The sequence below is a fragment of the Convolutriloba macropyga genome, chromosome 12 (genome assembly GCF_964194025.1).
Source record: "Convolutriloba macropyga chromosome 12, txConMacr16.3, whole genome shotgun sequence".
In the NCBI taxonomy this organism is placed as follows: Eukaryota; Metazoa; Xenacoelomorpha; order Acoela; family Convolutidae; genus Convolutriloba; species Convolutriloba macropyga.
In genome coordinates this window covers 2,948,856-2,962,568 of record NC_134479.1, presented here as the reverse complement: position 1 = coordinate 2,962,568, position 13,713 = coordinate 2,948,856, and the positions used below count along the sequence as shown (strand labels likewise).

General features: G+C 39.0%; 1 protein-coding gene across 1 annotated transcript in view; it reads right to left on the bottom strand.

The window, feature by feature from the left end:
- LOC142350832 (uncharacterized) overlaps positions 1-13,713 on the bottom strand; it is an 81,827-nt gene that overhangs the window by 8,204 nt on the left and 59,910 nt on the right. Inside the window, exons 8-10 of the mRNA XM_075402793.1 lie at positions 8,524-10,535; positions 4,335-4,688; positions 380-663 (exon numbers count right to left, since the gene is read on the bottom strand). Of these exons, the coding sequence (XP_075258908.1) occupies positions 380-663; positions 4,335-4,688; positions 8,524-10,535 (2,650 nt within the window). The remainder of the gene's footprint in view (positions 1-379; positions 664-4,334; positions 4,689-8,523; positions 10,536-13,713) is intronic.

Genomic DNA, 13,713 nt, shown 5'->3' with positions numbered 1-13,713 from the left:
AAAAACCACGAGGTCTCCAATAATAGCCGCTATCGCTTCGCGGCCATTAATAAAAAAGACGCTCCACCAATACTCGTAAGAAGTCGAATAGTAGTTAACTTAGTTGATGGTAACTGGTGGTGTTGGAAGTCCGCGTGAAGTCCGGATTATCAGATCACGCTCACAGTTTAAACGCATGTTAAAACAGCATCTGCTCCAACAATTCAAACTTGTACCGTTGGAAAGGAACGTTGGTGGCTTCAAAAGTTATTTTTACCTTAAAAAAACGGAACCACTAATTTTTATTTTTAACAATGTACTAATTTTGTATATAATATTTTAAACTTGTAATATTTAACCCCTGGGTTACATTTTCAATTTACTTGTTAAAAAAAGATACCTGCTGGTGGTGTTGGATACCCAAATGTGGTGGAGGTAATGGTTGAGAGTGGAGTGAGTGCTGGTGATTTGGACCTGCTACCCCTCCCCCTCCTCCTGAGGCTACAGCTATCACCTGTCTCCCTCCTACTGATTGGGCAGAGAAGAGGTGCTGTTGTCCTCCTCCTCCCATCTGAGAGGCCATTGGATGAGGAGGTGCTTGGCTATTATGCAATTGATTTTGACTACCAGTCATCAGCTGGTGGTGGGGGTGGTGTTGATATCCCGCTGGTACATATCCAGCCCCTGTCAGACACAATTAAGTTATGAATTCAAGCCACTTTCAAAACAAATTGTTTAAAACGGCAATTGATGTGGGGGGGGGGGGATATCACGAATACTCCACTGGTGTAGAATTTTTTAAAATGACGCCAGACCACTCATCATTAGCCAAATAACATGATGCCACAAAAAAAGTATTGAAAACACTCATACAAACTTTAGACCTCAATAAAGATGCTAATAAAATAAAAAGCACCAACTAAAGAACAAGATGATTATTTTAGATGTTTTCTCTGAAAAAGTAATGAGCACGTTTTGTAACATATGCACATAAAAGCTCTCCAATTTTATTCACAGTCAAATTTACTCCAATGAACATCTCTGCAATACTCTTTGAGGCGTAAAAAGACATCACCCTCATACAATAAATTCGGATCTTTTCCGTTTGTGCCCCCCAGTTACACAGCACGTGTCATTACATAGTAAATCATTATGTAAAAATATGACACTTGCGTCTGGGGGGTGCAAATAATATGCGCCCACTAAGAAAGATCCATAAATTCTTTGAACATAGCCGATTATCGTCTGGTGAATTCATCTCAAACGACCGGCGAGTGGTTGGCTTCATCAGTAGCTAGCTACGGTATAGTGAGGCCAGCTTTAGCTTAATTGAAGTGACGTGAGTTGAGCGCAGGGGGGTTGTGGTGGGATGCATTGGGGGATTGATTGATATGGGGTGGGGGGTCTTTGGCTGCACTAAAACACGTGTTGGAGAGGGTTGAAGGGGGGGGGGGGTTAACAAGAACAACCCTTCACACCATGAGTATACGTTCTAAAACAGTTTCTGTGAATTGCATACATGGAGGCTAGCGAGCTGAAAGGCTCTAAGAGAACTTGATGCCCCCTGAGAGCTACCTGTTTATCCCATTTTTGAGGACGAAAAGTAATATGGGTCAGACGAAAAATTGGCCAAGCGAAAAATTGCATAAAAGAGAAAGACCGCAGGACTAATATAATTGCCACAAACTTCGTTTGTGAGCAATTGGAAATGTAGAATATAGCCTTCACATTGCCACAAAATAGCCGCAATAACTTCGTAGATCTGCAGTTTCAAACCACAATGTAGACCAAAAAAGAAACGTCACTTCACTAATCACTGAGATGTTATTTTGAATAAGAAACTGAACAACTTTTTGATGTTTCTACTAGCTGCCCTCAAGGAGCCATAAATTATATTGAAATATACTCAGGTGATCCTATATCCATCCGGAAAAGTATCAAAAATCATTTTAAAAGTTAGGAAAGCCATTTTTGAGAGTGATAAGTCAGTTCTGACCAGAAACCTAATAAAAAGAAAAACTCGCTCCACTAAATGCAAAATGACGTCACGCACGCAATTCAACTCAAACTGCATGCAAGAACGACGATCGTGACCTCATGTCATAAAAATCGTAAAGAAATAAAAAAAACATAGCAAGACATGTCCTGAACTACAATTAAACTTAACTACTCAATTTTTTATTGACTTAACAAAAAAACATACCCGGCAGATTGCCAGAAAATAGCCGCCGTTGATTCCAATAAGCACGATTGGGATTGAAAGAATAGAAGATATTGAAAAAAAAAGATTTTTGTACAAAAACATTTTTTAAGTCCGATTTATTTTGATGGCATTTCGTAGTTGAAAATAACGTACTTCTGTTTCTTAGAGAGAGGCTACAGTGGCTACTATCAATACCAATAAGCATTAGAGATGGTAACTAAAACTTGTACGAACGACGTTCAAATAGCGGGCATCTAAAATTGGGCTTTATGGGTTTATCCCGTTTCTACTTCTGACTTCAATTTTTTATACTGACTCTGTTCATTTTGAATTGCTTTGCTGAGCAACTGATGTTCAAAATCACTTTTAGCAGAATGAGAGAAGAGAGAAACTAGCCTAGAGAAGTCAAAAAGATATCACGCAAAATGTTGAAAAAGCGGTAAAATGAGGTAAAGCGAAACATTTTTTTATTCGACGAAGTAAAAAAAAATAGGAGCGCTATAATAGCCGGCTGAGAAGATGAGGGCGGCTATTAACTAGAACTAGAAATGACTAGGAATGGGCCCGAAAAACCATTTAGGAAATGACAGCGTCCCAAGGAAACTGAAATTCTAGAATTGAAAAGCATAGCCGGCAGATATACTTCCATAAAACAGATAGAAACTTAGCCGGCTGATTGCCAGAAAATAGCCGCGATAGATGCTTGTGGCCTACCAGGAATTGAAACAACTAAAGAAATAAGATTAACAGATCGACCACCAGCTTTTTAATAGACCACTAGACTTTTTGGGTTAGATTCGGATTGTCATTTTAATGAGACACATTTGCTCTACAAGGAAAAAGCCCTAATGGAGCTTTTTCAAAATCAATATTTGATATTAAAACTCAAGACTCTATTACTCAAGAATTAGGGCATATAAGTTTGGCACTACTTAGATGCACGCTATTGACCTTTAATTAGTAAATGTTCATAAAATTTAAAGTTCCATAAGTGAGTTCAGAAGTCATTTTTTTGAGTGAGGCAAGTCACGCAATTGCTCTAAAAGCAGAAATGACGTTACGAACACAAATTTTAACTGCAAAGCAGTAGAAGTCACTGAAGTCATTGAAAAAATCAATTCCAAGAAATCAGGGTAAGACGAAACAAAAATTTCTTAGACGAAGTAAAAAAAAATTAGGAGCGCAATAATAGCCGCCTGGAATTGCTGACGTGGTTACTAAACAGATACAAAATGAGTGGGAAAAGTTATCGCGGCCACCTTAGAAACCTTGAAGTGGGTGTATTATTGAGAACATTTTTGGATTCAAAAAGTTTTGAGAACGGAGAGGTTCGCACCCCAATGCCAGACGTAAGTATCGGAAGCATTAACCACTGGCAAAGGCCCTCGGTGCCGTTTATCTTGCAGTCGATTTTGTTTTAGCAATAGACATAATTTCTGCAAGCAATTTAGGTCACGCAAAAAATCAAGAAATGAGGCTTGAAAAATTCACTGAAAAACTACCTCCATCGCTTTGCGGCTGTTAAAAACTACCTTGCGTTCAATAAACATAACCGACTAAACGTCGGACGAATTGCTCTCGAACGACTAGTGGGAGCTATAATCAATTGCAGCGTGATTTAGTCGAGGTGTGGGGATGGAGAGTCTAAATAGGACTAAGAAGTTCAATAGCGGGCTTCAAATAACCACATTATAACCACATTAGAGGTTAACATATACCACTATTAAGATTTAAAAAGAAAAATGGCACCAGTTTCGGCGCATTTTTCATTTGATTTTTAGTATTAAAATACCGCCAATTGAGTTCAGCAGCTTGAAATTGTGATAGAGAGAGAATTTTAGATCACGCAAAAAGTCAAGGGCGTAAAAGTCACTCGAAAAGTCAAAACCGTCAAGCGAAAATTCTGCATAAAAAAGACACACACGTTTACAATAATTGCTATGAACTTCGTTCAAGAGCAATTAAAAGCCTCACTATTGCTTCGCGACTAATTTAAGCACTAAAATTCAAGCAATCAAGAGCAAAAATTGTCAAAGCAGAAGTTCACTAAAAATACGCGACAGCAGAAATTGCAACGAACTTCATTTGAGAGCAATTAATAATGCCTATTGAAGAGATCAATGAAGTTGCCGTGTGTTCACGTGTCTCGTACCTGGATTTGACTTTGACATGGGATTGTATGCGTTGGCAGAGGTGGTTGGAGCGACAGTGTTGCTGTTTGCAGTAGTGCTACTGCTACTCAAGTACTGCTGGGCAGCGGCCGCCATAGCCATTGCAGCCGGTCCATAGTAGTACATTGCAGCTGCAGCAGCTGCTGCCGCTTCTTGCAATGAAGAGGGATGTTGGCCCATCGCAGCTGCTGTGTTTGGGTGCATTCCAGCTGCAGAAGTGCCCCCTCCTCCTCCTACTGCCAGGGTGGAAGCATCTCCTCCTCCTCCACCCCCAACTCCATTCACACTTCCCATTATTGCACTGACTGGATTGGACATATTAGCATTGTAGTAGTCTGCAAACAAACAAAAAATAGCTGGCAGATTGCCAGAAAATAGCCGCAATAGATTCGTAGATCGGCAGTCTAAAAAAACAGTAAAAAAGACAGACCAAAAAAATTCGTCTTTTCATTGAGGGCTGATCTGTTATATTTTGATAAAAAATCTGTATAAGTTATTGCTGCCTCTATTAGATGATCTCAAATAACCTTCATTTAGAGTGACACATACCCATTTGACCTTATCTCTTTGAATTGAAGTAAATAAATGTCAATTTCAAAGTGAGGAAGTCATTTTTGAGAGTGAGGTAAGTCAAGTGTGACCAAAAATTTAATCACGCGCATGAACAAAAAAACTCGCTCCACTAAGAGCGAAAAATGACGTCACTCATGCAATTCAGTTGAAATTGCATGAACGAATGAACAAAAAGTGGCTGTGACGTCATATGGTCATAACAAAAATCATGACGACGAATTGAAAAAACATAGCAGGACAAGTCCTGACGTACAATTCAAAGAATTTTCATTGACTAAAAAGAAAAACTACACCTAGAAGGGACTATGAGTGAATTCAGAAAACCATTTTTAAAAAAATCAGATAAAAAAATAAGAAAAACAGAAAATCAATGTCAAAATGCCGCATGTGAACAAAAAAACCACTAGCGAGAAATGAAAATTTAATTCAAACAAAAAATTAGGCCTAGAATGAGCTGTGAATGGATTGGGAAAACCATTTAGAAAAAATCCGTTCGAAAAAATCGAAAAAACAGTAAAAACCAGAGTGAAATTGCCGCATGTGAACAAAAAACCACTACCGAGAAACCGAATTTTTGTTCAAACACCGTTTTCTCACTCTACTTTAAAATTAGAGCGAAGAAAATTCACGCCGCAAAACCACTCTCTTTTTCGCTACATTTTCTGTTTCTGCGTGACCAAAATCACTACCCAACAGATCACTACCCAAAATGTGCGAACAGATCTTAAAAAAAGAACACAATAAAGAACTATTGTGAACCCTGAACCTCTACAAACGCCATAAAAATTTCATGAAGAGTAGAAACGGCATTCATAAACAAATTGATTAAAAAAAACTAGAAAAACTAGAAGAAACATAAAGCCGAGTAAAATTCCTTTCCAATTAGGGCAATGGAAAACTCGCAAAACAATGAGCAAGTCATAATAGGCTAAGAAACTTGTCTAAGATTAAAAAGAAGAACAGCAAAAAAAATAAGAAAAAAGGTTTAAAATTTCTCAATTTTTCTGTCAATTTTCCGAAGAAAAGAATGATTTACACCAATAAATTTTTACTCAATTGGTAGCTGAATATTCCTTAAGTAAAAAGCTTCCATTCAAATCCCACTTGAAGCATTAATACAAAAAAGAGGCAAAAAATCATTAAATTTCGTCCAAAAATCAGCAAAACTGATCAAACCCCTCCAAATTAGCATTAAACTCAGAATTAACTACTTGAAACCTTCAATTCCTATCAAAACAAGCCTAACACTAATACAATGTCACAATCAAACCTCATAACCATCAAAAGTTGCAAAAAACTGCTTTTAAAAGCCGCACGTGAACAAAAAAAATTTCGCTTGCTTAGAGAAAATTTTTTTCACACATCAATTTCTCGCTCTCTCAAAAGCAGCGATATGAACAAAAACCACTCTTTTCGCTCCGCTCTAAACTTTTGTTCAGCCCCAAAATCACTCTAAATTTTTTCACGCGTTTCATTTCCCGCTTCAAAAATCACTCCAATAAAATTGGTTAAAAAAAGGACTTCTCCAATACTCCTCTTCGAGTCGTAAAAAAGACAGCGCCCCAATACAATTCAAATTCTTTGAATTGTAAAAAACCAAGAGGGACGTATCAATCTAAGCGGGGGGACAGCAATATAGAAACAAAGCTGGCAGATTGCCAGAAAATAGCCGCAATAGATTCGTAGATCGGCAGTCTAAAAAAAACAGTAAAAAAGACAGACCAAAAAAATTCGTCTTTTCATTGAGGGCTGATATGTTATATTTTGATTAAAAATCTGTATAAGTTATTGCTGCCTCTATTAGGTGATTTCAAATAACCTTCATTTAGAGTGACACATACCCATTTGACCTTATCTCTTTGAATTGAAGTAAATAAACGTCAATTTCAAAGTGAGGAAGTCATTTTTGAGAGTGAGGTAAGTCAAGTGTGACCAAAAATTTAATCACGCGCATGAACAAAAAAGCTCGCTCCACTAGGAGCGAAAAATGACGTCACTCATGCAATTCAGTTGAAATTGCATGAACGAATGAACAAAAAGTGGATGTGACGTCATTTGGTCGTAACAAAAATCATGACGACGAAATAAAAAAAAAACCAAGAGAAGGCCAATAATAGCCCCAGCTATCGCTGTGCGGCTATTAATAATATTTTAATTGAACTACAATTCTGCAACTAGCCAATTTTGCACCGTATAAGTGCTAATAGCCAAATTAATTGCAAAACTTTTAGGCAGTTGGAGAAAAACGCACACTTCCATAAACTTGGAAAATATTCCCACGGAAGCCAATTTCCAGGATATGCCCGTATCGACTTTGAAAAATGAAGGGAGTAAGTCATAATGAGTTTTGTCACACATGCACAATTCTACGGCGCGCTTCCTATTTCACAACAGTACTTAAGACAAAGCCCATCGAACAATTCTCGCATACTTAGATCAAAATTGTATGTAGTTAAAGGTAATGAGAGCCTATCATGACCCTTAGGTAATTTTTGAGCAACGAGAAGCTCAATTCGTAAATGAAAGAAAATGAATAGCTGATTATCTGAACTCTACTCTGACTCTGAATAATGCCCCAATTGTGCAAAGTTAACGTTATAGTATTGAAGGAATAGAATGATAAGTGTGACTTGAAAGCAACAAGGTGACCCTATGATTGCTTCCTATTACATCAAGTTAGCATTATGACACAAGGGATCTTTTCTGCTAACGCCCCCCCCCCCCCACGCCCCGCTTAGATTCGCACCTTCCATTTATAAATGTTTAAATGGAGCGTCAGACGACGAAATAAAAAACATAGCAGGACAAGTCCTGACGTACAATTCAAAGAATTTTCACTGACTAAACAGAAAACTAGACCCAGAACGGACTATGAATGGATTGAGAAAACCATTTAGAAAAAAATCCAATCCAAAAATTTGAATAAAAAGTAAAAAAAATAGCAACAGACAACTTCTGAATAACCGCAATTAAGGTCACGCAGAAAGCGTGAAATCAGGCGCGAAAAAACCATTCAAGCAGTGACGAGACAGAATGTTCTAGAACAAATGTAAAACGAAAATGGAGCGTCAGACGACGAAACAAAAAACATAACAGGACTGAAAATCAAAGTCAAATTGCCGCATGTGAACAAAAAACCACTAGCGAGAGAGCGAATTTTTGTTCAAACACGGTTTTCTCACTCTACTTTAAATTTAAAGCGACAAAATGTCATGCCGCAAAACCACTCGCTTTTTCGCTCCACTTCCTGTTTCGGCGTGACCAAAATCACTACTCCAATTTGACTTCAAATATCATGAAAATGTGTGAACAGATCTTAAAAAAAAGACAGCGCCCCAATACAATTCAAATTCTTTGAATTGTAAAAAACCAAGAGAAGGCCAATAATAGCCCAGCTATCGCTGTGCGACTAATAATAAATATGGGCTCTCAATATTTTCTTGGACCAATCGAGAAGGCTACACAAAAATTGGACTGCTAAGTGAACTTGAAAAAAAAGTGTGATCAGAAAAGGAAAGCTAGCAATTCGCAAATTGAACAATTCGCCAGACTGGAACAATAATCTGACTCGTTTGTTAGGCACTTTTATGAACTTACTGGCGTATGCCTGGGGAAGGTTTAGAGAGTGTGGGGGAGGTGGTGGTCCCATTGCAAAAGTGGCAGAGTGGTCAGGAGCTGCCATCATTGCCAATTGGGGGGCAGCACTGCCATGTGGTACCCTGCCAGAGTTGGTCATGTTGTGTTGGGCAGAGTTGACAGAATAGGAGGGTGCGGATGAGGGGGCGTAGTTGGAGAGGAGACGAGAGGAGGAAGAGTGGAGATTGGTGATTGGATGGGATGGAGGAGGAGCAGGTTGCATGGGACAGGTTGCCTGCTGCTCCATCTGTTGGATACTTGAGAGCATCGTCTGCATTGCGTATGGATTCATCCCCCCTCCTCCTCCTTCCAATCCTGTAACAATTGCTCCGGTTGAGGTTGCATTTGGGTCGGTTGCTGCCACTGCCTCTAAATGCGGATTTGTCATAAACGCGGAAGGTGGCTGAGAGTGTTGACCAAAGTATGAGGCATTGGTCTCCGGGTAAGGGAATCCAGTGCCATCTCCGTCCCTTCCAACCGCCAGATGTCTGTGTGCAATTCCAGCTGCAGCATTTGGCCCACAAGGTGCTTTAGCAATATCATTGCCACGGTAAACATAAGGAGGTACAATACCTGATGCAATATAGGAGGCATTACTGTTGTTCATAGTAAGAGGGGGAGCTGTTGAGTTCTGTTCCACGCCAGAGGGTGAAATGCGTCTGGCTACAGAGTACCGTTTATGTGTCCTGTTGTTGCTATTGTTGTTGGAAGACGACGTTCTACTCATGTTGCCACTTAGACTCATCCCAACACCTGCACCGGACGAGGAAGGGTAGGGCGCAACAGCTACTGTGGCTGGAGCTTTGTTGTTGTTGTCGTTGTTGACATTTGTAGAGCTGCTCCCGAAGGAAGAATTCACGGCTGAGTCAGACACTTCCTGTTCTTCACTCGCTATGTATCCAACTTGGTGGTCCGAGTCCAAATTTGCGTCTTTGCTGCTCATATCTACTCCGTAGCTCAAAATGAACGGTCGTGTCACTCCGATCTTTTTGGAGGCTAGCGACACTCCATCGGCTGATGTGGTCAATTGAATGGCCGATCCGATTCCATCTTTTCCGCCCGTTGTCCCAACTGAAGCCACTTGAGTTCCCGCACCTGTTGATGTCATCTTTGCCAAACTTTGGGACGACGCCTCCCAGTATTGTTCTGCTCTACTATCACCTGTCCCCGTCGTACCACTGACACCAGTCGCAGAAGTCTTCATTCTTCGACCACCAGCACCACCTGGTCCAACAGCAGAAAAGGGTTGGGAAGCACCCTTCTCCCTGGGCTGCAAGTGATCTACGTCAGAGGAATCGCTCATGCCATCCACCGAACCTAATCCGCCAACAGTTCCTTTTCTCGAATCCTTCCTCTGTGCAACTTCCACTGGAACTCCGCCAAGCGAGCTCAGCTTGTTGCGAGAGGCAAAATCATTGCGAGTTTTGACCACACGCCTAGAACTCAGTTCACCAGCATCACTGCGCAACCCTTTGTTCCTCTCTGTAGACGTCAACAGTCCACTGTGGTGTCTATCGCCACTCGTCTTTGAGGAAGTGTCTCCGATTCTCTCTCTCGATTGATGAGCACCTTTCCTTTTAGGGTAAGAGGACGCAGAGGGCTTTGACTGCAGCTGTGTCCCGTGGCCCTCCCCAATTGGGGTTCCCACATCTAAAGACTTAGACCCACTCGGAGAAACTGTCGAAGAATTCTTAGCAGCTCCTCTCTCTTCAAATGAGGCAGAACCGTATGTCGTTTTACGAGTTGATCCAAAATGTGTTGGATACTTGTGGGATGATTTTGGATCTGCACCCACGGGTAAATCAAATTTGTCTCCTGGAGTATTTGGTTGTTGCACTAACGAGGAAGGGTGAGGTGGGCGGAAGTATTGTCTCCTGGCCGAGAGGAAGGCTCCGTGTCTAGATCCATCATCAAAACACTCACCTGGCATGTGATAGGAGGCACCACCTCTACCACTGTAATTGGAACTGTACCTGAAATAATTATGGCCGACTAATCAAAGATTCTTGCAGGCAGCAACTCTCAAATCTCCCTCTGTAATTTATGCATTCACTTTCTGTAAGAGGGTATTATAAGTAGCGAGGTCAATGCTCAAATAATCTGTGAACTCATCTCCTCATCCAATTTCGACTCAAATATGTTTTAACTCTTAAGCTGCTGTTACACCTAGTTGAACCAAAAATGCTCCGCAAAGCACAAAAATACTCGGCAGCTTGCCGGCAAGTAGCCGCCACTGATTCCATTACCCCGATTGGGATTCAAATATTTTGCAGAAGCGTATTACTTTTTCATAATGAGAAGATACAAGGATTTTTATCAATATCAATAGACCCAGTAACTAAGACATATTATAACAAACTTCAAATACCGAGACTCTAAAACTGGTCATTTTGAATTTATCTCGTTTCTACTTTGATTTCGTTTTTCGATATTGATTCTGTTTCAATTTAGATTGCTTTGCTGAGCAACTGCTGTTTGTAAATTTTCATTGTCTAGACAAATACTAGACCTAGAAATGACCAAGAATTGATTTGGAAAAGCATTTAGAAAAAACTCGATTACAAAACTTGAAACAGTAAAAACAGAAGACAAATAGCCGCACAAGAACAAAACATAGCCGGAAGATTACCGGAATAGCTGCGAAAGAATAGACCTGCGTGCCATATAATAGAGATAGAAACAGATACAATTCTAAATTTAAAAAAAATCGACGCCGATCAAAAGACTAGGTAAAAACATTCAGCGATAAGTTAATAAAGCTTGTTAAAATTCATTTCGCAGAAGCCACTTATTAGGGACCTTTACTGCACAAATGAGTTCCTTTGACCTTAAACAAATTCAAACTAAACTTAAGTTTTAAAGTGCAAAAGTCATTTTATTGAGTGAGGTAAGTCACGTATGATCAAAATCTAATCACACAAAATAACCTAAAAACTTTTGCCAAAACGAGTGAGAAATGACGTCACGCGCGCAAATGCCGTTAGTGAGAGGAAGAAGTCATTCAGAAAATTTCATTGCTGTGTGAACAAATGTAAAACGAAAAAAGAGCGTCAGACGACGAAACAAAAAAAAACCAAGAGCACCGCAATATAGCTTCGCTCAGCTTACAGCTTCGCAGCTATAAAAAAAACAATTGAGAAAGCGGACTTCGTTCAAACAGCGTTTCTCGCGCTACTTTAAATTTAGAGTGACAAATCAAGATCACTTTAATCAGTGACAATTCAAAATTGTCCCTTAATTGGAGGACAATAAGATTGAAACATATGAACTATCTGTATACTGAGCAACTTTGATAACTAATGGAATGAAAATTTACACATCACTTATTAAGGCCGGGGCTTTAATGGTTGATCAAGTCATTCTAAACTACGCTTTTGCTCAAATTGTCTGAGCGAATTTTAAACTCCATTCGGTTGAAACAGTGAATGAGGCAAGTCATAAGTCAAGCAAGAAAGTATTGACTTATGTAAAACAAAAAAAGGTAAAACAGACCAAGTCATAGCAAACAAAGAAAAGAAAAGCTTTGACAGCCGACAGACCATATTAAGTACTTCTAACTTCTTGAGAAAACTATTGTTCTCAAACTCATTCAAACAAAACTAGCATTTTAAGCAACCGATTATATTATGGACTTTAAGCGATAAAAACAATCTTTGTGAAAAAAGTTTTAAAAAAAACCAGGCCAACTTAAATTTGGCAAAATTCGGTCGACTCAAGGTTTTGAAAAAACGCCAGAATAATAACTTGAACATGCAACTATATAGTTATTACTTTTTAGAGGGCATATAAAAACTTTTTCAATACAACAGAGATCGCGCAAAAAAAGTAACAAACTGCAACAAAAACGCTAATAACTTCAGCTAATAATTGAAACAAATGAAAATCTTCCATAATGAAATCTCCTACAATGAAATCAAATAATACGACAGAATGAACAATAAAAGCCTGCTAAACTGAAGAAAAACCTAAATTTATTTCTATTAATCCTTGTTAGAGTGCCATCGAGAAGAAACAGAAATGAGACTTAGAGACACGACAATTATAAGAATCACAAAAACGGGCAAAACTCAAAAAATTACTTATATTCTATGAAAAAATTAGGATCAAATAAACCCGTGGCTTCCCTTTGATGAATTCGAAAAATAAAAATGCAGGATGAGAAAACATGTCAAAACATTCTTGTCCAAACATAAGATAAAAACAGGAGAACAGAAATCAAATAGTTGCAGATGAAAAAAGTCTCTCCAAACCAAAAAAAAATGTTTATACGCTTTTTTCTCATTCGATTAAAAAGCAGAGGCAACTCTTTCTGCTACTACAGCGGCACAAAAATCTCTAATATGACTCCCCATTGACAACAAAAAGCCGAAAAACGAGAGACATATCTTTAAAAAATACAGCGCACCAAAAATGAGCCGCTAATCAATATCCTTTCAGAAGGCAGCGGCGGCTACTAAACAAGTTAGAGATTAAAAAGAACTGATGAAAAGGCCAGACGAGGAAAGAATTCTAACCGCTTAGCGAAAACTTTTGTACGCCTATTTTTCTCGCAACTTTTAAAGAATGGATAGATAAAAAACGCCCTTTTAACTTTAGTCTTTAGTCCAACAAACTGCCCCAAAAACTGGTTTTCACGTAGGGCATTGGACTTTACATCCAGTGAAACGATAAGTCACCGATTAAAAAACATCTCCGGCAGGTTGCCGGAAAATAGCCGCCATTGATTTCCATAACCCACATTAGGATTGGTAGAAGATATGGAAAAAATTGATGGATGTATGAAACCATTTTTGAATAGAGGACCATTTTGATTTCATTCAGCTGTTAGACATAGTTCTGCTTCGTGTTAAGAGGATACAAGGGCTAGTATCAAAACCAATAAGCATGAGAAGGGTAACAAGGATTCTTAAAAAAATAAGTTCAAGTAGCGGGCATCTAAAATTGGGCTTTGAGGGTTTATCCCGTTTCTAATTTTGGTTTTGTTTTTTATACTGATTCGTTTTATTTTATATTGCTTTGCCGAGTAACTGCTGTTTAAAAGCACTTTAAGAATGCACGAAAAACGAAAATAGCCTAGAGAGGTCAAAACGATTTCATCTAAAATGTCGAAAAATCGGCAAAATGAGGTAAAGCGAAAAAGCAAAACAGAGA